At 39.2% G+C, this 22,891-nt stretch overlaps 1 protein-coding gene across 1 annotated transcript in view; it reads right to left on the reverse strand.

Annotated features, from left to right (window-relative positions):
- FAT1 (FAT atypical cadherin 1) overlaps window positions 1-22,891 on the reverse strand; it is a 131,524-nt gene that overhangs the window by 28,024 nt on the left and 80,609 nt on the right. The window contains exons 6-16 of the mRNA XM_056114414.1: window positions 20,676-21,005; window positions 20,146-20,356; window positions 18,957-19,025; window positions 17,888-18,027; window positions 16,396-16,671; window positions 16,065-16,275; window positions 6,521-10,588; window positions 5,826-6,022; window positions 3,317-3,470; window positions 2,121-2,354; window positions 686-1,072 (exon numbers count right to left, since the gene is read on the reverse strand). Of these exons, the coding sequence (XP_055970389.1) occupies window positions 686-1,072; window positions 2,121-2,354; window positions 3,317-3,470; window positions 5,826-6,022; window positions 6,521-10,588; window positions 16,065-16,275; window positions 16,396-16,671; window positions 17,888-18,027; window positions 18,957-19,025; window positions 20,146-20,356; window positions 20,676-21,005 (6,277 nt within the window). The remainder of the gene's footprint in view (window positions 1-685; window positions 1,073-2,120; window positions 2,355-3,316; window positions 3,471-5,825; window positions 6,023-6,520; window positions 10,589-16,064; window positions 16,276-16,395; window positions 16,672-17,887; window positions 18,028-18,956; window positions 19,026-20,145; window positions 20,357-20,675; window positions 21,006-22,891) is intronic.

Consider the following 22,891-nt stretch of genomic DNA (forward strand, 5'->3'; position numbering starts at 1 on the left):
CCATCTAAGCTCATCTACAGACAGGCCTTGTTTCAGAGGCTCATAAATAAATCTCGAAAGAGATCAACTAGCTGCAAAAATTTCCATGCGTCACGGAATGCCCAAGTAAAAATATTCTAGATTTTATGGAGCGACATTTCAAAACTCAAGTCCACTAATATCCCAGTGAGAGCACACCAGATTGGGTGGGATGTAATGTAGAAGCCAACCACTCTCAACTAACAAAACAGGAGGCTTAACTTGCAATAACAGCTCAGTGAAACCTCAGACAAGGACTTGATATCCCCAAGGTGAGATACAACAATTTTCACAAAACGCAAATTTTCTTCTATGGAAATATCTTTTGATCATTCCATTAGCCATTTCGTGGTAACACACAATATAAAATAAACTACTGTGGGCCTGCCATGAGGGCAGGCTTGAGGGTGGCTAGGAAAATGGAGACAATGGTGGATGGAAGGTGAGTATTGTTGGAATACTGAACAGCTGTAACAAATCATCGTGAATGACTTTGTAAACCACAGTGTTTAAATAAAGTAGGAAAAAAATAAATAAAATCATGATACAAATATTTGAACATCTATTGACAATCTCTGGTCTGGCACTCTGACTCAAGTAAAGTGTTGGGCAATCCAGTCTTTTTGGCAAAATAATGGGGCTTTTTCTCACATATGAGGTAAGTTACCTGTTTTAGAATCTATGCTGAATTTCCCATGTTCATTTCCACTTATTATTGAATAGGTGATTTCTGCGTTTGCTTCGATGTCCCGACTAGCCGCGTACACCTGCAGAACTTCTGTTCCAATCAGGATGTCCTCAGACACGGTGGCACCATACTCTCGGTACTCAAACACGGGTGGGTTGTCATTGATGTCCAGAACAGATACAACAACAGTGCCCGTTGCCGTCAGACTCCTTGAACCTTGATCTACAGCTCTGACAGTAAGGGTGTAAACCGCCTGTAGTTCTCGATCCAAAGGTCTTTCTAACTGAATGATCCCAGATAATTTATTGATGGAGAACTGCCCATCAGCAGAGTTCATCATGGAATAGGATATCTGGCGATTCAGTCCTGGCAAAACATGAAATCATGTTGTACTGTTTCATTTAAAGTATTTTAAAAAAGAATCACATGCAGCTTATTTAAAAGGAAAAGTGCTAATACATATTATCCTTTAATTTCTATAATCATGACTCTAGGAAAGCAAATTTTTGGATGAACGTCTGACTGTGTCAAAACAATGGAAGCATTATATAGGAATGCCCAGCAGATATTTTCAAATAAAGCCTATTAAAAGCTCCAGTGACTTATTTGAAAAGTAACATTTTTGCTATTCTCCTAATTCTCCAGTATTTATAAGATTAAAGAAATTATTTTATGCACTGCTATCAAATGCTAAAATACATCTCAGCCTTATTTTCTCCATAAAAATTCTGAAAGGTTTATAAAACTCTAGCCTATTTTTGCTATTTCTATACTAAAAACATATTTATTCACAAAATAATACTTTGCTAATTAACTCAATAGGATGTGAAGATCTGTTACAACAGTCCCTGACCAAAACTCTAAGGACACCACACATACCTAAAGTTTACTTGAAACAACTTTGTGACTTCAAATAGTTAATAAAAATGCATTTATTATTCAAAATTTTCATTATTTTCTGGGGGGAGGGACCTCCCAAGTGGTGCTTAGGGTTTCGAATAATAGATAAAAATGAATGCATTGTTCTAAAATTTTCATTCCTCTTTTTGTGGGGGGACTCCCGGTGGTGCTGAGGGGCTTGGAGGGACCACCCTTTGTGATGTACAGCCAACTAGACTCCCGCTTCAGTATTAGGGCTCTGAGGATGTGGCCCACAGGACCTGCAGGACCTCTCTGCCCATATTCAGGACCCCGAGGTGCACGGACCAAACCTGGGTAGAGCGCTAACTCCTGAGCAACCCTCCCAGCCCCCAATGTCATGCCACCTTAATGCGAAGGAATCGACAATTCTGAGTTGCTCTGTGCGCAGGAGATAAAGTTAATAAACAGAATGGACGCTGAGTGTGTTTTCAAATGGAGTAGGTCCCTAAAGAATTCCTATAAAGTGTCAAACGGCAAAGAACCTTCTCCCTACCTTCGTCCGCATCTGAGGCTTGCACCCTCGTCAGCAGGGTCCCCGGCTCTGTGTTTTCAAACACGGTGATGGTATACGGATCGGCAGAGAATTCAGGGGCGTTATCGTTCACATCTTCTAGGGTCAGCACGACATGAGCCTGACAGAACCTCCCCCCTCCGTCGGTGGCCTTGATGAGAAGATTATAAGTGGCTTGCTCCTCGCGATCAAGGGGGGCTGATGTTTTCAGTTCACCTAAAATGGAGCCAACAAAAATACATGAACTCATTGGAAATCGAAAATGTGGCTGATAACAGAAGAGCTGATTTCTTCTCCTTTCCCTTACAGCCACAAATCTGAAGACCACCCTCCTTTCAGAGAAGAAAATGATCAAGGACAGAGTGAACAGCTGCATGAGAACAGTTTCTGGATATCACCCACTTCAGGTGCCCGCACTTTAAGTCATAAAAATCTTGAGGCTAGGCCCTGTATTATATATAATGTCACAAAAGACAAAGTAACTACCTAACTTACTAAATTAAAAAAAAATGTTTAATTGATTCAAAATGTAAATTTTTACGCTTACAATTAGTTCTTTAGGGTAGGGGTGGGAAGATTACGAGTCCACTGTTAGTTAAGTTCAATTTTAACAAAACAAATCCACTGTAACAAAATAAATCAAAAGAGGAAAACAATGCTGACAATTTAAAGATTAACAGAACACCCTGAATTATAAACTTACAGATCACAAAGAAAACATACTATACAAATGGACAAAAGCAAACACTTTGAAATATAATTTACCTTCTAACATTTTAACTTCAAGTGTGTATGTGTGCATATGGGGGACAGGGGGACACGTACACTGGCTCAGGGCTTACTCTTGGCTCTGTGCTTAGGGATCACTCCTCACAGTGCTCAGGGAACCACAAGTACAGGGATCAAACCAAAGTTGCCAAAGGCAAGGCAAGTCCCTTATCCTCTGCTACCTTTCCAGGTCCCTCACAAAAACATCTAAATTTTAAATCTTGTTCAAGTGGATCCTAGTGATACTGCTAATGTTAATCTCAACCCCCCAATTTCTATTTGTATTTCTGAAAGAGGCCAAAGTTTGTAATATCAGAGGAAGTTTTAAAAGAACAAAATATAAATTTCAAGTAATTACCCACATATATAATTTTGCCGAAACACAATTTTGGCTCAAATTCCATTGTTACCTGTGTCTGGATTTAGCTTGAATTTTTCTGCACCTGGACCAAATAATGTGTAAGTGATTTCAGCATTGGAACGGATGTCTGCATCGGTAGCAGACACCTGCATGACCAATTTCCCAGGAAAGGCGTCTTCTCGAATTGTCTCTGAATACAGAGTCTGCAAAGATTTTAAAGAGAGAAGATTTTAAGTGAAAATACTGAAAGACAATATGACTGCCAACAGATAATTAGGAAAGAAACCATTTGACTTTGGTCATAAAACGATGGGAAATATTTTTTTAATTCAAATTCAGAGTTTTCAAATTTTTTTCTTATGAAACAATGCAAAACAAAGGAGGAGACATATAAAAAAAGAGACACCATAGCCTGAGAGTCTTACCTGACAATAAACCCACAGAATTCTAAGCCCTTTACGTCTCTGAACTAGTTTCCTATTTGGTTCAATTTAAATTAAAAGATAATAGCAGTGGAGTACAGACTTAGCTAAAATGGGAGAATCAATGCTATGTTCTATCTCCTTCCTTCTAATGGAGAGGTGTACTGTAACTAAGCATCCGTAATAATAACCAATCCTTATGTCTTGGGAAAAAAAAAACCTTCCCCAAGATGAGATGGGGGGAGCAAAGCTCAAGTGAGACTTCTTCCATTAACCTATTTGACCTCTTTTCTCTGCATGTCTTACAAAACACTTATAAATGTTCATATTTCCAGCTATTTAGGAATCCATTCCATGTAGCCAAACATATGAAAAACAAAACATTCTGCAGAATTTGTTTTCTTAATATGAGCTCAGTTTTGGGCGAACTACATATTTTATGGCTCATTTCATACATCATTATTTTGCCATACTGATGGTTTTAAGCTTTAGTATTCCCAAAGATGATATAGTATTATATTCAAGCCATATAAATATGTGTAAAACACGCAGTATCTTTGTGGCTGTATGTGAGTCAAATCCTTTGTACCTCAAATACTGTCACCACAAAGCAAGCCAGTGGATGAGAATTATTCTTCAGTCCTCAAAGGTCCCTTCCCCCTCCTGAATACTCAGGCCAGCTCTGTTACTTTCCATAGGTACAACAGGCTCCCTCGGAGTTGGCAGTGTTCTCCAACTCTATGATCCCTCGTCAAAATCTCTCTCTTCCTAAGATCCTCTTCTGCCTCCCTTTGTTGTCCTAGTAAGCCAAGTCTATTTCATCCATGAAGTGTTCTATGTAATCTCCTTCAGCCAGAGGCCCTCTACTTCATGACCCTAACATCATCTCTGAACCTGCAGGAAACTCAATGTACCCACTTGAACTTAATTTTAGCTTAATTTTAGCTTGGTTACACCTTCCTGTATGCATCATCCCAATTCCTAAAAATTCTCTCCTTCATTCTCAACATGAATCGTTACTGCTAGCTTCCTTCCAGTTCTGCTTCTTCTTACCTCGGGAAATGCCTCTCTCAACTTTGCGTTGCATTGTTAAATTACTTTTCAATTGAGCTTTAATGATCAGTATACAAAGAACCCACCAACTTTACATAGCCTTCCCTAATAGCCATCCTCACATCGGCATTTCTAAATGTCCACATTTTTTTTTATAGATAAGTACGACATTTTCGAAGAAAAATGTTCACTTCAACTGAGCACATCTGAAATAATCTCAACCTGTTCCTCCAAAACCCACCCACTATCCAGGCTTATCTCTGGTCTTTCTCCCAATCCCTTGGGTAGAAAGCATCAGAGTCAAGTTTAACCTAACACACGCTGTCACATCCCCGCAGAAGCAAATGCTCCACTATTTCCTTTGTAGACTCATACCCACTCAGTCCGTCTGTCACCTCATCTGAATTCTTGATTATTCCTTTATTTTCACTCTTGATCATTTAAACAGAGACAGCACTTGCAACCTCATCTTTAAGAATCCATGATTCATGCCACCTCTATCTTTTAAAAATAAAAGAATTTCAGAGTCCCCTTTTCTCTAGAATAAGGCCCAAATTCCCTGGAATGACCAACTCCTTAATGCGGCTTTAAGACTGTTAATTCACAGTCCATCCCATTGCCTTTCTACCTTCTTTCTGATTAGATAATCACCATCACCAAAGGCTGAGCCCAAGCCCTCTTTCTGAGTTTCTGTAGCAGGTGGAAAAATGCTACCCAGAAATGGTCTCCAAACGCAAAATAAACTTTTTGTTGAAAACCACTGAGCAACTATTGCCCCACAAATAAGTTCATTACCAAATGAGGGAAGTCCTTCATGGAAACTTGACAGAACACAACTGCAATCGTGTTCATAATTCACAGTATTTTTTAATGAGGTTTTTAACCTATTTTGCATTCCCTAAAATAGTTCGAAAGCTATCCTAATTCTTGTCCCATTTAACACTCATCTCTGGTTGAACAGTAAGAAATTGTAATATAAAACACATCTGAATTATACCGAAGTGCCACATGACAGGTCTATTGAAAGGTTCAAAAAAGAGCTCTGAATTCATAATATATCAATTTAAAGGCACAGTAGCCCACCTTTTCACAAACCGGACTGTTATCATTTGCATCAAGAACTTTCACTTCAACTATTGCTTTGGAGGAGAAGGTCCCATCAGTTGCTGTGATAGTCAGAAGATAATTGTCCCTTTTTTCCCTATCTAGTGGTTTCTTCACATAGACCTTCCATTCATTCTGTACATTTTCAATACCAAACTGCCCCAACGGATCTCCTCCTATTAAATCAAAGAAGATGACAGATTTATTGATATAAGACCAGAAAAAAATATTATACAAAAGTGATATTATGGTTTTACAAGAACTAGACATTTTGAATAATCTTAAATTTGGGATACTATCACATCCACTCACACCCCTGACCCAAATCAAACTAGCATTCGTGTATATCCTTAAACATGCCATTAAGTCATATAAAATATAAAAACTACTGGATAATACTTATGTATACACTGAAACTAAAGGCTTTTCTTTTAAATTGCAATGTATTAGGTGCTGAATAAAAAATTAAACAATATAAACCATAAAAATGAAGTCTAATGAAATAACTTTTATTGTTCCTCAGGCTAAAATGTGAAATTTATTTAATAGATGCTATCTGTACTTATTTTAGGTAGACTTCTTAAAAATCATCACTTTACAGCTCCAATCCATAAGACATATATACCTCAGAATATGCACTTGTCATAAAATTTGATGCCTAAAATTTGTCTTACCTGTTATGCAGTATGTAACTTGTCTATTAATCTCTTCAGAATCTGCATCTGTGGTACTTAAGATGGCAATCACACCTCCTGGAGGGTCATCCTCACTCACTGTCCCTTTGTAAATCTCTGCTGTGAATCGCGGGGGACTATCATTGACATCTGTGACCGTAACGTCCACAATGGCTGTGGAAGACAGCTGAACCTTTTCACCGTGATCTGAGGCAATGACTTGTATCTGATAATTATCTCTCTCTTCATGGTCAAGCTCCTTTAGAGTTGTAATCCAGCCTGTTTCCATGTTGATGGCAAAAGATTCAATGATATCTACACTTTGTGACTGGTCTAGACTATACATAACATGGCCATTGGTTCCTGAATCCAGATCTGATGCCCTGACCTGGATGACTCTACTTCCCCCTGGCAGGTTTTCAACAATATAGGCCTCATAGGGGTTCGACTCCAAGACAGGGCTGTTATCATTCACATCCTTCACCTGGATACTAACATCTACAGAAGCTACCACTTCGGAGTCTTCGTGAGTGCACCTGGCAAGGATGGAAAACTGGTACCACTTGGTTGTCTCGTGATCAAGACGCTTCTCCAGCTTCAGCCTCCCACTCTGTCTGTCAATCACAAAGAACTCATCTCTGTTGCTCTCCGGAGTATTCCCTTTGACGAGGCTGTAGAGGACAGAGCCACTGTGCTCTGCTCGGATGAGATCTATTTCTGTTCCAATGGGCATGTCTTCTGAAATGGTATAGGTGTAAAATGGTTCCGTAAATTTTGGAAGTTGCATCTCAGGGGGGAGGATTTTAACATACACGGGGACAACAGATTCTTTTGGTGGGGACCCGTTATCCACAGCCCTCACGAAGAAAGTGAAGACCTCATTTTCTAAGCCAATTAAGCTCTCCTTTGTTGTAATTATGCCAGACAGTTTGTTAATTTCCAGATTCTCTTTAACACTTTCTGAGTCTGCTTCGATGGCGTAGGTGACATCAGCATTGGATCCCTCGTCGGCATCACTCGAGAGAACTTTAATGACAGATGTCCCTTTGGGAGCACTGGATCCGATGTTCACTTCATACTTGGTTGCTCGAAATTGTGGCACATTATCATTGTCATCTGTAAGGATAACGTTAACGGTGCAGAAAGCGACTTTTCCTCCAGCATCCTTGGCCATTAAACGGACGGCGATGACTTTCTCTGCTGGGGTTTCTCGATCCAGTTTTTCCAAAGTAAGAATCTGCCCCCTATCATTTGTGTAAAATCTGTCTTTGGCAAAGTCATTTACAATATGGTACGTAATATGACCGTAAATACCAGAATCCCCATCAGTTGCTTTAACCTCAATGACCAGGGTGTGTACAGGAGCGTTCTCAGCTAGCTCAACTTCATATTCATTCTGAAGAAAAACAGGACTGTGCAAATTGCCTCCAATCACAGTGACGTGAACCTGAGCTGCACTTCGAAAGACTCCATCAGAAACAGAAATGTTCAGACTGTAAAAAGGCTTCAAAGTGTGCCGGCGGAGATTTGAGAGTGTGATGATCCCCGTTTCACTGTCTATGACAAAATTCTTATGGTCATTGCCAGACAGAATGGAATACTCCAACTTGTCTATGTCTGAACTGTCCGCATCATAGGCTTTTACACACGTCACAAAATGCCCAGGACTGGCATGCTCGCTGATTCTCGCTTCATAGATCTGTTGGTCAAATAACGGTGGGTTATCGTTGAGGTCCGTGATTTGCACGGTGACAACCGTGTCGCTGCTCAGCGGGGGCATGCCACTATCCACCGCCCTTACAAAAATCTGGTGCTGCTGGAACTGCTCATAATCCAAAGTTCTGGCCAGTGATATGAGACCAGTGCTGCTATCTATGTGAAAATGGTCATGGCTCTTGCTGTGGTTGCCAAACAGATAGTATGAAATCCCTCGGTTGGGTTCTGAATCTGCATCTGTTGCTCTGACTTGAAGGACGGGTGTTCCGATTATAGATGCCTCAGACAAGGTTGTGGCATACGCCTGCTGGACAAACACGGGTGGGTTGTCATTGATGTCCTCTACTATGATGTCAACAAATACTTCAGCATGAGCACCGGTCAAGGAATCAGTTGCTCGGATGTTCAGCTTGTACGCTGGGTGATATTCAAAATCCAGGGGAGAGATGACGTTGATCACTCCAGTGTTGAAGTTGATGGTAAACTGGCGGAAGGGATCACCGTCTGTGATACTGTAGAATACCTTCAACCCCTCGGGGCTGTTGGCTTGCACATGCACGACGGGGCTGTGCATCTGGATATTCTCAGGAATCTCTGCGCTGTAGAAGGGCTTCTCGAACACAGGCATGGCTCTGTTCATAATGGTGATGGGAACGATGACTTCAGCTGAAAAGGCCGGGTCTCCTCCATCTTTGGCAACCACCGTGACGAGATATTCTTTATTTAAGGTGTCGGGTTCAAATGGCTTTTTCAGAGAGATTTCACCCGAGGATCCGATTTGAAAGTGCTCGTGATGTTCCTTCAGGTAGTAGTGCACTTCCCCATTTCGGCCACTATCTCTGTCAACGGCGGTCACCGAGCGAATGATGTGGCCCACTGTAGCGTCCACTTTCACAACAGCATAGTAAGGAAGGTTGACAAACACTGGCGCATTGTCATTTTGATCTTCTACAGTGACCTTCACGACAACATGGGCTGCTGCTGAAGGCTTATGTTCTTGGGTCACCTCCACCACCACGTCGAATGCCTCTTGCTGTTCCCGATCAAATGGTATGCCGGTGGTTGACAGAACTCCAGACGTGCGGCTTACTTTAAATCTGCGATCTGGGTTGAGGATTTGATAGAACAAAGGTTCATTGATCGGATTTCCAATCGCCGTGATGACCGCTAACGTTGTGGTTTCTGTGGAGTTCTCTTTCACGACTGCAGAGTAGAAATCCTGGGTAAACTTTAGTTGACTTTCTTTGCTTTCCTTTACATTAATTTTCACAGAGGTAAAGCTTGCGAATCTGCCATCAGACGCTCTTATGGTGAGCTCATAGCGGCTTCTTAACTGAGTTGTGTTTTGCACAGTTATAGTTCCAGTCTTGTAGTCCATAAAAAACTTCTCCCCAATGTTGCCCTCGGTGATGGAGTAGATTAATTGTGAGAATGCTCTTGAATCGGCATCTGTCGCATTTACTGTGATGATTTTAACTCCCCTGTAGGTTGGCAACAAAAGAGATGCTTCATACAATGACTTGGAGAACACTGGAGGGCAGTCATTAATGTCAATTACATGTATAGTCACGTTAGCTGCATATTCAGCAAACAAACGTGGTGTTCCCATGTCATGGACTTGTACTGTAAAGTGGAAAGTCCTTGTTTCTTCATAATCCAAACTGAGAACTGTATGAATAGCACCAGTGCTAGAATCAATAGCAAAATATTTGTGTATGGATGGTTCAACAATGTGATAAACAAGCAGAGCATTTGATTCTTTATCAGCGTCCGTTGCCCGAACCACTAAGGGGATGTTCTTGTCTGTTAGGACCACACTGTTAACTGAAGCTGATTCACTAATGAGTCCTGTATATTCTACCTGCATAAAAACTGGCCAGTTGTCGTTTTCATCCTGCAGGTGTACTAGAACAGTTGTGTTGGTGGACAAACCAGCCATGTTGGTTCCTTGTACTGTCAGTGTGTAAATGGGCAAAGTCTCAAAATCCAGGGCTTTCTGAGTGATGATACTCCCAGAATGTGGGTTGATATCAAAAACATCAGCAATATTTCCATCTTTTATTTCATAGACTACTGATGACTGACTATGGGCTGTAACCATTCCCACAAAACTTCCAATGCCGATCGTTTCACTAATTTCAACAGAATATTGCTTGGATGTAAACTTAGGGGAGGCATTGTCAGCAACTGTGACGAAGATGTGCACAGAAGTTATTTCACTCATTGGTGGATTGCCTTTATCTGTAGCTTTTATCATCAAATCATATTCTACTTGGTTACTTCGATCTAATTCTTTGGCAGTTTTTATAGAGCCGAAGATAGGATCAATTGTAAAAGAATTTCCAATATTTCCTAGAAGAAGGGGAGAAAAAAACACAATGGAGAAAAAAAAAAGGATCAGTAGACGTGGTAAAGAGCAGAATCAAAAATATCTTTAAAATTATATTCCTAAACAGAAATTTGAACATTTTTCAACTTGACTCATTTTCAGTTCATATATATAAAACAGGCTTTTCCAGAGTTTTCTGGGTTTGTCTGTAAATGAAGAATAAGACATTAAAAAAGCATGCTTTATATCTAGGTCAAAATTCATTCTCTATTGGCGAGACCCAGAATGTGGACTAGTTAATAATGTTTCTTCAATAGTTCTTCACTATCCTTTGAAATCTATTTATATTTGCAGCTTTTATTACTTGCAAAATCTCAAGATTCTTATTCACTATAAAAAAAATTCAGTTCTGTCAGCTAGACAAACTTCAAGAGCACTATCCCGTTTATATTTTATGCAGTTCTCATTTTAAAATTACAATTATTATTTATTGAGGTAACAATGGTTTGCAAGAACGACCTATTATTGCAGGGGTACTGTGTTACAACACAAGACATTACAAAGTTCTAATATAGCTCCACCATATTTATGAACTATCACATCCTCAAAACAACAAAAGACCAGGAACTAATTGAATGAGCTTGTGTAATCTACCCCACTTTATAGAGGCTTTGAAGAATTCAATCCTATCCCTTCTTTGTCTCTTCCAGGTTCATTTATTCTCTAAGTCAACTGCTATCATCTGAGGGTGAGTATATTTCTCAGAAGGGGACATTCAACATTGCCTGGAGACATTCTAGATTCTAACACCTGGGGAGAGAGTGAAAGGGGAGAAAGACGTCGAGGGCAGAGACCAAGCAGGCAGAGCTCAGCGATAGAACATTTGATTGCAGACGGGGGTGCTGCTAACCTCTACAGGGCTCAAGACAACCACCACAGAAGACTCCAAATTTCAAATAGTTCTAAGAAAACTGCAGGGTAGAATATGTCTGTTGTTTTGGGGGTAGGGAGATGGGGGGCTTTTCCAGCTACATTACATACATATACTTGACTGTAAGTAAAACTCTAGCATATTGCATTCTTCTTATTATTATTTTGCCATCCCTGAAATCAACTAGAGGTGAGTACTTCTGATACAGCAAGGCAGTATAAAGGTCCTAAGATTACGTCCACGAACTCTCCACCCCTTTTCCTTTTTATAAACAAGAATCCAGAATCCATTACCCCTGTCACAGAACTGAATTTACATCCCCCATGAGAACTATTACACTTACCCGAAACGAAGTTGACTAGTCACTTAACTACTTTCTCAAATTCAATTTTCCTCTAGGCTTGCAATCAAGCATGTTCTTTCACAAACCCAAATGACTGAGTGTGATTTGCAAACCAGGGGATTAACCAAGCACTTCTTTCTCCACATTGTCACTAGTATGTATTTCCTCAACATTCTTTATTTCCTTCCTTTAGACATTTTCAGAAAAACCAAACTCACGATAATTTTTTTCCTGAGGCCAGAGCTCGTCTGGTTTTCATTAAATCTGCCTGGCTCCGTGTCCAAGTCCCAAGGCACTGCCCTGCTCCAAAACAGGACAGTGAAGCAGGGTTTTTCCAGGCCTCAAAGCAGAGCTGAAACCTAGAGCACAAATAGGAGGGTCTCTGCTGCCACCGCCAGACCCTGCAGAAACTAATTTCCACCCTGTCTGTATTTAGGAGACCTTGAAGATCCCAGATTCTCTTGCAGAGCTTTATAAAAGTCAGCATTTGATAAGAGCATGCTGAGGTCCTTCCTCATCCTACCTGAGCTTCACATACAACCTTCCAACAAGTGGCTAGGTGGCCGGATTGACACAGACTGGAAACCTCTAGCTGTCTCCATCCCCACCCTGCGGCCTTTCTTAGGTGCCTGCTGATGAAAGTGGACTCATCAGACTCGTTCACCATCACCCCCAACCCATAGGCACTTCCGTCTAATCTGCAAGGTCTTAGTTTGCGAGTAGAGATTCAAAGAGACAAAGCCTCAGAGGAAGGAAGGCAGAAGGCAGCTGCTCTGAGCAGGCTGGCTGTGGGGGAACACGCTGTTTCAGGCAAGGCTTGCTCCCTGCCTTCCCTCCACAGAGCCTCCCTCCTTACTCTTCACCAGGCGAGTCATGCTCATCTGAGGACACAGAACTCAGAGTCCTCTCTGGGAGCAGCCCCGCCTTAGCCAGTCTTACTGTTTCTGCACTCAGCCAGAAGGGTTTCACCCAGATGCTCCTACTTAGAATGTGAAGGTGACACTGTCCTTGTCATCTCTACACATCAAGGCAGTCTCTGCACCCTTAACCTATTTTTCCTTTAAAGCACATAACTGCAGTGTTGCTTTTTATTCATTCTCCTTTTAGAACAGAAACTGGTCTAAGCCTGGTCTGTTTTATTTATCCTTTGTTAACCTATGCCTAGAAAAATACCTGACACAGAGGAGATAGTAAAAATGACTTTGAGGTCCTGACAGAAAGGCAGTATGTTAAACGCCAAACAAGCTGGCCAACATTTTGGAAAAAAAAAATCAATGCATAAAGATACTACATGTATACTTCTGTTTGATTTTGTTTTTCTGTACTTTACTCTTATCAATGCTAATAATCCTTGTTTGACTGACAAACCACTTAAAAGTATTAGCAGAAGTAACATGCACTGATATTGGATTGTTAATAAAATTGTTTTCAGAAGCATGGGAAATTCAGAACCGTTCCCTCTTATATACAGAGATATATAGAGATTTAAATTTGAAACAGACAGCTCTGAGTTTGTCACTGATAACAGTTAAGTTTGCACAGAAACCTTGTTAGTAGACAGTTAATACATGGACCACATATTAGAAAACACATTTGTCGATGGGAAAGAATATCATCTATTTTGTGGAAAAACAGGAGAGCTGCTGAGGGGTTTGCACATGCCTATAGTTGATCTAACAGTGACAGGCACATTTACTACAAGCTGAAACATTAGTGTTTCTAAAAGAATTATACAGCAATGGAAGTGGTCCATCCTGGGGTAGAGGCTAAGTTGTTTTCAAAAGATAAAGATATCTGAGATTTCCAAATAGCCATAAATTGTTCTCCAAATGTGAATAAACAAAGACAAAATTATGCTCATTAGCTGTGACTGGATCTCAGTCACACACACACACAGAGGAATCTGCTTCTTCCAAGCACGGACATGCTACGGATATTCAATAATACAAAGACCGCCAGATAATGTGATCACCTACACAATTTCAGCTATAATTAATTATACTCAACCCTGGTTTGCAATTCTAATCAATAACTACATTTACGAAAATCCATTTCCAGATGGCATACCCATTTTAAAGTTACAACAATTTACCAAAACACTGAGTTATTAATAAACCACACAGTTCAGAGCATAGGTCTGATGTGTGTCTCAGCACTTAGCTCAATTGTTACTGAAAATATTTTAATGGTAATTCTTTCATCCCTAAAGACTTCTAATCAGAACAAACCTTTCATTCAATAAATTACTTAGTATGCAGTGTTTGGGCCTGAATTTATAACTACTCCTTTGAAGTCTATTAAATTCATTCACTATAAATTAAAAGCAGGTGATTATAAATAAACAGTTACAAGACTATAAGACCATTTTATGGTTCCGACTATTCCACAGATTTAAACATAAAAATTCAACTGCATTTCAATGGCTGTCCTTCCCTGAATTTTTTTTTTTTTACTGGCAAATCTTCTTAAAAATTCAAATTCTGTACTGTAATAGGCATCACTATTATCTTTTCTTTGAGTGGAGAAACAGTTCCATTCTTGAAATACCAAATTACTAATCTCATCAGTCATTACAAACATTTGAAGAATGCACATGCCTTTTGTTAGGCACTAACAATCATATTTTAACCACCCAGTTGTTGAAAATTATGTGAAAGCTAAGGGAAAGTTTAACATTTTCTCCTACACAAACCCAGTCAATTCATCAGTGGGAAAATTATTTTACTGAAGTGTTCAGGCATGCACAAGTGGAATGCACTTTTTTTAACAGCTAAATTTCTAAACCAGTGGAAAAGTTCATCTTTATTCTAGGCACTAACTTATACTCCAGTACAATTTAACATTGTAATCAAAGGAAGTATATGAGATCTTATTTGTGAGTGGTAGATTTAATTGGTAATTTTTAAGAAAACCGTATTTCCAATATGTTAAGGAATAAGGAGTTTCACCACACAAAGCAAATTTTAACATGTATCTTTAAATTACTTTCCACTTACTCAGCTTTGATTCCGTAATCTATAACTTAAACCTCTTCCTAGTCCAATGTCTGGCAAAGAAAATTTGTAAATATGAAGAGGCACAGACTCACTTAATAATTTACAAAAAAAAATCAATGAATGATCTCAATATTCTTAAGTCATTATACAGTTAGAAAAATAAGAGAGATAACATATCTTTTTTTACTAATAATGGCACCAAAAAAAATTGGAAAGATGGAAGCTGCTTTCTTAATACATTTATCACTTATGCATGGCGCTTGGAAGAGTGTGGAAAGTCCCAAAGCAAGGTGCTTTCCCAATGTCTAAAGCATCTGCTCTAAAAATTATGCCCCTGTATCAATCAGGGGCTTAACTCTTCTACAGCAACACGCATTTGTGAATGAACAGCAACCTCTACCTTACACTGGTCAGGCAGGAGTGCTATCATCACAGCACCTGACAGACACAATTTACCGAGCCCAGGGACTAAATAAATGAACGAGTGAAAGACTGTATGAAACAAAACACAGAACAGAAATACTTCACTGTGCCATGGCAATTCTTGGAAATCGGCAACAAAACTTGGAATCTCTTGCCCTACCATTCCTAGAGAATGTTCAGGCCCACAGCTCTGGCTGGTCGCCCCAGACCTTTTTATCTCTTGCACTGCTCCAGCAATTTCCTTAGTCTGTTCTTCAGGGCTTATTGCACAACCTAGTTCCCTAAATGAAACACTACTGTTCAAGGAACATCAGGAGAAAGGTGCAGAGAAACTGATGGGGGGAGCCCACGACACTCTCAACAAACTCCAATTATAGCTACATGAGTCAGCGCCCCATCATGGAAATCCCTGCTCTGCCCAAGAGAAAAGATTCTGACTTAACGTAAAATGTTAAATTGCTATAAACCAGCACTTCCTAAAAGTGTTTCATAATTAACAGCCATTATGGAGGAAAACAATTGCGTGGCTAAAACTATTTTCTGAAATATCCAATCGGTCAAATAAGGTTTTCAGCAGAACGTCTCCAGAACTCCATATTACAAGTATTCTAAATATCCAAGAATTTTATTCAAAAAGAATTTGTCTTTACTTAGGCCTCTCCCAGGTTCTAATGAGTGACATGTTAATTAATTTTTTTTTCTCCTAACATGTAAGATCAATTTAAGCAACTTTAAAGCAAGACAACAAAATGTTTAAACTTCTGGAACCAATTTTAGAATCAAGTACAATTATACACCAAAAATACCTGATTCGATAGAGTAAAGAACTTCAGCATTTTTCCCTTTGTCCTTGTCCAAAGCTGTAACTTGCAGTACAACAGAGCCAACAGCTGCTGACTCGTAAACCCGCCCCTCATAGGAGGAACTTGTGAACCACGGGGCATGGTCATTGGTGTCACTGACATCAATAACGATCCTTGCAAAGTTTCGTTTCACAGGAACATCCTGATCTCGCACCTAAAAGAACCAACACATAATCATTTCTGCTGGAATGTTCCTTGTAATTCAAAAAAAAAAATCACTCATATAAAATGGTGGATGGAACCAAATCGTAAAATGATGAGCAGAAAGCCATACCATGACTGTGAGGACATGCTGGTGAATGGCTTCATGGTCAAGTTTTTCAGACGTGTAGAGAGAGCCTGTGGCAGGATCAAGGCGAAATTTCTTGAGACTCAATGGATCTATACTACTCTGAAGAGTGTAGATGAGTTTGTTTTTCTCATCCTTATCCGAAGCACTAATTTGCAATATTTCTGTTTCTGGAACAGTATCTTCAGGAATAACAACTTCATATTTTGATGTAGAAAATTGAGGGCGGTGGTCATTCGTGTCTATGACCTTGATAAATACCTGTGATGACAAAATTACTCTCGTAATCACAGTCCTAGTTATGATGTCTTAACATTTAAAGGGTGAGGAGGAAAATCTGATGCACATTAAAAAAATCTTTTTTTTTTTTTAGAAAAATACAAATGAGCAACAAAAATATACAGACTCTATTAAAAAAAAAAACAGTAACAAGTCTCACAATGGAGACGTTACTGGTGCCCGCTCGAGCAAATCGATGAACAGTGGGCGGACACTCTATTAAAAACTCTATAAAAATCAACAAAATTGTAACGTTATCCTAGAGTTAGGAACATACTCAGTGTTATAAACCTCACATGTACTGAAGCCCTCGTTTTGACTCCCAGCACCACAAACAATCATTAGAATTTCTTATTTGTATATTACAAATGTGAGAAAAATAATAAACATCTTTAAATTTTTGGAACTAAATTTGGAGGAAAAATATTTTATAAATTTCAGACATTTCCTTCCGAAACACAGACTTAATTTCATTTAGATCTCCACAGAAGAGATATTTCTAAGTTACTCTGGCAAACAGAGGTTCTACTTCATTAGAATTTATAGCTAATTTCCTGTATCGGATATGATCTGTATCTACCAAGTTACTGAGGCAAATATGTTACCAGGTATTATAGCCTTTATATTTCTTTTCCTAATCCTTGCGACTCTAAATTTCTGATAGCTTTTATATGTGAAAAGACATCCAGCTGAGTAGTTGGATGCAGTGACTGAGGGCATAAAATGGGTGTACGTGAAGTATTTCCTTGTACTTTCCCAGTGATGACACCAGGCAGCACCTAATGTGGTTTCACAGATTATCAAGGAAGGTTATAGAGTTCAGAGATGCTGACAGCTTCTTCTTTTTCTTTTTTTTTTTGGAGGGGTGGAGGTGATCGGTGGAGGTGGAGGTGACCACACCTAACAACACTTAGGTCTTACTCCTGGCTTTGCACTCAGGGTTAATCCTAGTGGTGTTTGGGGGACCGAGCCTGGGGAAGCTGAATGCACGGCAAATGCTCTACCTACCATACTATCACCCCATCCCATTCTGACAGTTTCAAAGAGGAGGTAAGGCCTTTTTACTGAAGGCTTTACATTGGTGGAGGAATGCACTGAAGAAGGTTCTGCAAAATCATATTCATAGTTACACACAGACCCTTAAAACAAACAAAAAAAAAGGAACTTTATTCTTCCTCTAACAAATGCCCAAACTGACCTGAGTAAATATAGAGGTGGTTCCATCTGTAGCTTCAACTGTGAGGTTATAGCTTGATTTCTGTTCTGCATCAAGAGGCTTGGCAACAATCATGGTCCCTGTGCCCTTATCTACATCAAAGTGGCTGTCATAGTTGCCACCTAGTTGAAATTAGGACAAATAGGAAAGTAAAAATAGGTCACAGGATAAAAATCTTATTTTGCAACTACTTCTTAATGATAATTACACACACAAACACATACTCCCCTCTTCTAATATGCTGAAGTAACATGATTCACAGGAGCTTTCATTTTGAGAGACAAGAAGGAACAAATAAGATCATGTTTATTAAGGCAGAATTCAGCCCTAACTGACAGAAAAGCTATTAATTGAGAGTATGCAAGGAAAAAGACTGAAGACTGAAAAATATTGCTAGTACAATACCAATGAATCATTTTCAGTTTACTTTTTTTAGAAATTCTGAGTAGCTCTTTATATCTGAGCTATATAAAATATCATTAAATAGCCCAGCTTGCCATTTAAGGCGAAGAACTCAAAAATTTTTGAGACACTCTGGGAAAACTTCCCAAATAAAATAACTGTTTTAAAATGAGTGCCAACTATTAGAAAAATTGTGGTTGTTAATGTCAATTCTGACTCTTACACATTATTCGAAGATTTTTCCCACGGTCAAAACCCAAAAAAGCTCAATGAACCAAAAGTCCCTGAACTTAGTATTAACATTATTCAAATGTATCCCCACCCCAGTATGCTCTAAATAAAATGTAAAATGCATTGAACTTGAAATACTTATATCAATGAAATGGAATCAAAAAGAAAGTATAAACATCATGATGACATTCTGACACTCAAGTAAAACAAAATATACACAAAACAAGAATTTCAATTAAATCTGAAAAAAGGATCGAGGGACGTATTACAAATCAGTATGCTTACAACTCAATGGCCATGAAGACACCATGGAAAGAAAAGGCAATGAAAGAGAATCACTGGAAACAAAGGTTTAATAGTTGATGCGTTTACTTCCGATCTCATAATCTGAGGCAAATTATGTGATCTCAGCAGATACCTTCTGCTGTACAGTTCAGGTCACAAGTCATCTGAAAGATGTGAAACACTTCTCTAGCAAGCGTGTCTCCTGGCAGAGCCCAAAGGAAGCAAGCAAGCATGGAAGGCAAGCGAAGAAAGAAGAGCAATCAATCAAACCGGTTCCAAATGCAGTTAGTGCTAAATGGTGAAGTCAGACACTGCAGAACAGCAGCCTGCTCATCTGGAACTGTGACAGGAGTTAGCAGAATGCAAACAGATTTTACTATAAGATAGAAGAGCAGAAAATCAAATTTTTCCCCTGTAAAATTAAACTGCAATGGTTTCATAGGTGCTGGTGACATCCAATAGTTTCGGACAATGGAAAAATTCCTCAGCAACTCGTGTTCAAGGGGCAAAATCTGCACCACCTGCATCCAAGGTCCTTGTAAATTAAGTCCCATCAGCTTCAGTTTGTTGAATTAACATCTGAGGGTAGTAATGTAGTGAAGGGATGAATGAGGGAAATGGGATATGAAAGTGCAACCAGTGAATTGCAAAACATACTTTTGATCGCAAATATCTCTAAAATTAAAATACTGTAAATTAATATGGGGGGGTGTGTAACTAAGATGCCAAAGAGTAACAAAATGTTTTAAATGTATGTTGGACTAGAATATGACTTTCTATGCCAAAGCTAAATTATATGATATCAAAAAAATCGACTCAGGCATGTAATTTTTAATCAAAGGGTGACTGGTTATAGTGAATCTTGCTTCCTACTGACAACTAGGTACTAAGTGAATCTTTAAAAGTTAGAATATCATTTTTCAGTTTTGTAATTGAAGTCTGTTAGCTGATTCCTTTAAAATTGCACCGATTTAAAAAAAATAAGCATTGCTGATGATTCAAAATACTTAGAATTTCAACTCCTTGACATACTTTTTAAAACCAAATTTTCATATTATTTTTACTAACATTATATTATTACTAATGTTAAAGATAAAGACTATATTTTATTTATTATATGTTCAGCCATTTTAAAAAGCTTAATGCAAGTTTAAGACTTTGAAATTTTTTTCAATAAAAATTCTGCAACTTCAAACATAATTTGCCCTCATAGATCTTATGCCCAGTTTTAAATTCTATAACGTAAGCAAAAATTAGAAAACCACAGACAGGTTCTACTGAGTTACTTTCCAAGGATGCTGAAAACTATGAAGAATGCTCACCAATGATGTCAAACCAGAGAGGTATGCCAGGACGCTCAACAGATATGACTCCAATCATATGAGCAACCGGATCACTTTCCATTACAGTAAAGCTGAAAAACGATTCTTCAAAAGCAATTGGCTCGAGGGATGGTTTAGGTTTGGCGATCCATTCAATATGGAGTCGAGTGGTTGATGACTTTTGGGGGCGACCATTGTCAACTGCCTTAATCTGTAAAATACAGAGACAGAATAAAAAGAGCAAATTAGAAGTCCAACAGAAACATCGATTGATTCAGTCTTATACAGAAAGAATGTCAAACAGTTAGCATCTATGTTTGTATATGACAGATATGAAAGAGGAGAATCTCTTCATGACCAACTGAAGAGAAAAAGCAGTAAGCAAACAAAAAAAGAGAAACTAACCCATACATCTCGCTGCCAGGTTAAAAACTGAAGCCACCTGCTGAGTATAGGTTAAGCCTTAAGTAAGAGCCTGGAGTTAAGTAATGTTAGCATGAAAGAAATCCCAAGACTAGATCTTAACTCACAGAAAGAATATCATATTCTCCAGCTGCAGAAGACTTCTTGGATGAAACCACTCCAGTTTTGGGCTCAATAAAAAACTTGCCGTGTTCATTTCCTTCTTCAATGCTGTAGGAGATCTCTGCATTGGGACCTTCATCTTTGTCTGCAGCGATAACACGATAGATTGGCTCTCGTTTGGCATTTCTTTCTCTTTCTGGTTTTTCTCGCTCTGGGAGTCGGATTTTGTAGAACTTTTGCAAGAACTGAGGTTTGTTATCATTTTCATCAAGGATTTTCACAATCACTCTTGCGATGGTCGATTTGGGGGGGATACCATTGTCTGTCACAGTGACCTGTTTTGTTTTTTGAAGGAAATAAGCAACAAAGGCTTTTTAAAACACACTGTATGAAAAGTGAGTATCAAACATCCCAGTGATAGTCAGTATTTGCAAAATGTTATACAGTTTCACAGACACATGCCATCTCCTCTCATTCTGACAGCAGCTCTGCAAGGAAGGGTAAGATGACCTTCGGGGAGGGCTCGGGGACTGACCAAGGGCTCATGAAGGACAGCTGAGAGCGCTTGCTGCCTATCCATATGGCACTGATGTACCTAGGCCACAAACATCACCAAAGTGTTAAGCAACTGCAAAGTGTTTTTAAAGCAAGAAAGAGATACACAAAGAATTTACAATAAAAGTGTTCTCTTAAACACAATATGTATCTAGAGATACTTAAAAAAATTTTCCTGGGGTCAGGGAGACAGCAAGAGTCGGGGCACATGCCTTGCATGTGTAAAAACCTGAACTCAATCCCCAGCACTGTATCCCGTAGGATGGCCCTCGAGGTCCCCTGCACTGCAGGGTGTGGCCGTGATGACCCAAGCACATCTGGACACTGGCAGTGAAATATCCTGCTGGACCGGCTAAGTATCATCATGAGTAGCCCTCCATCCCCCACTCCCGAGAATTCCTTGGGATGTATCCCCACCCCTGCCAATAGCAATAATTTAAAAAATAAGTTCCTCCTCAGTTGGGGAGCTTCCTTTCATTTCCTTCTCCTTACCAATAAATCTTTGCATTTCCAAAAAGTAAAATAAAATTTCTACATCCAACATAAAACTGCTGTATTAAAGCTTCATCAAAAAGTGTTTCAGTTATTTGATAAATGTTACTTACCAGTCATTAAATAAGTGGATAACTAACGAAAGATTAAAACATAAATGACTGAATAAATTTATGATTTATTAAAACAAACTTATTAATAAGAGACAATGTTTTACAAAATGAGCATATTAACACTGCTTCAATTCGAAACGATGTTAAGTGGAGCAATTTTTAATACTGGTGATCATTTTGTTCGGCTTGCTTCTTGTAGAGACAGTTTTGATGCTTCGTAGAGTGAACATAAACATCTAAATTTAAGAACCATTTTTTTTTTTGCAATATTTTCAGTGAAAGAAATGTGGAATAGGGCTGGAAAGGCAGCTCACAGAGATGGGGGGCACACGCCTGACATCTGAAGGCCCCAAATCTGAGCTTGAGTCATACGCTCCGCCCCTCCCAAGCACTGCTGGATATGGTCCTAGAGGACCCCACACCTCTCCCCAGAAAGGGAGGCTCAACTCCCTAAGACCCTCAGTATAAGCTTTCTGTGGATTCCGTTCAGAACCAGACGAACAGTGATTCTTGAAGACTACATCAGCGATACATCCTTATGCAAATAAAACGAATTCACCCACAAATCAAACACTCATGTTAATTAATTCAGGCTATACATTAAAAGTAATGACCTTAATAACAGCTTTCTTCTCCTCTCACCCACATCGCACCTCCTTGTTAATTTATTACGGAAAGACAGAAACATTAAAGTAGGTTGAAGTTTTCTGTGAGAACTAAACTATTTTCTTTTTCGGAGCAAGGTAGGTGTAACTCCTCTTGTCTTCTACGTGTGAATGTGTCCTGGTGGTACTTGTCAGGAGAACTTAAAAGGAGATGCTTTCCCCAAAGCACATGCCTGACCTGCTCCAACTCTCAAAATGAAACAAAACAGAAACTACTGTTTTCATTTTAACCTTGCGAAACATTTTCTTTTGAGTAGCTCTCATAAGCCTCTTGGAGACTAGAGAGGAAAATGAAAGAAATATGACCAAGGCGGACTCATGTTTTCATGCCACCAAACCACACTGGGTTTACATTTGCTTCCAATAACCAGTAGGCAATGACATGGACCATCAAAG

This window comes from Sorex fumeus, unplaced genomic scaffold, assembly GCF_029834395.1.
Source record: "Sorex fumeus unplaced genomic scaffold, SorFum_2.1 ptg000024l, whole genome shotgun sequence".
In the NCBI taxonomy this organism is placed as follows: Eukaryota; Metazoa; Chordata; class Mammalia; order Eulipotyphla; family Soricidae; genus Sorex; species Sorex fumeus.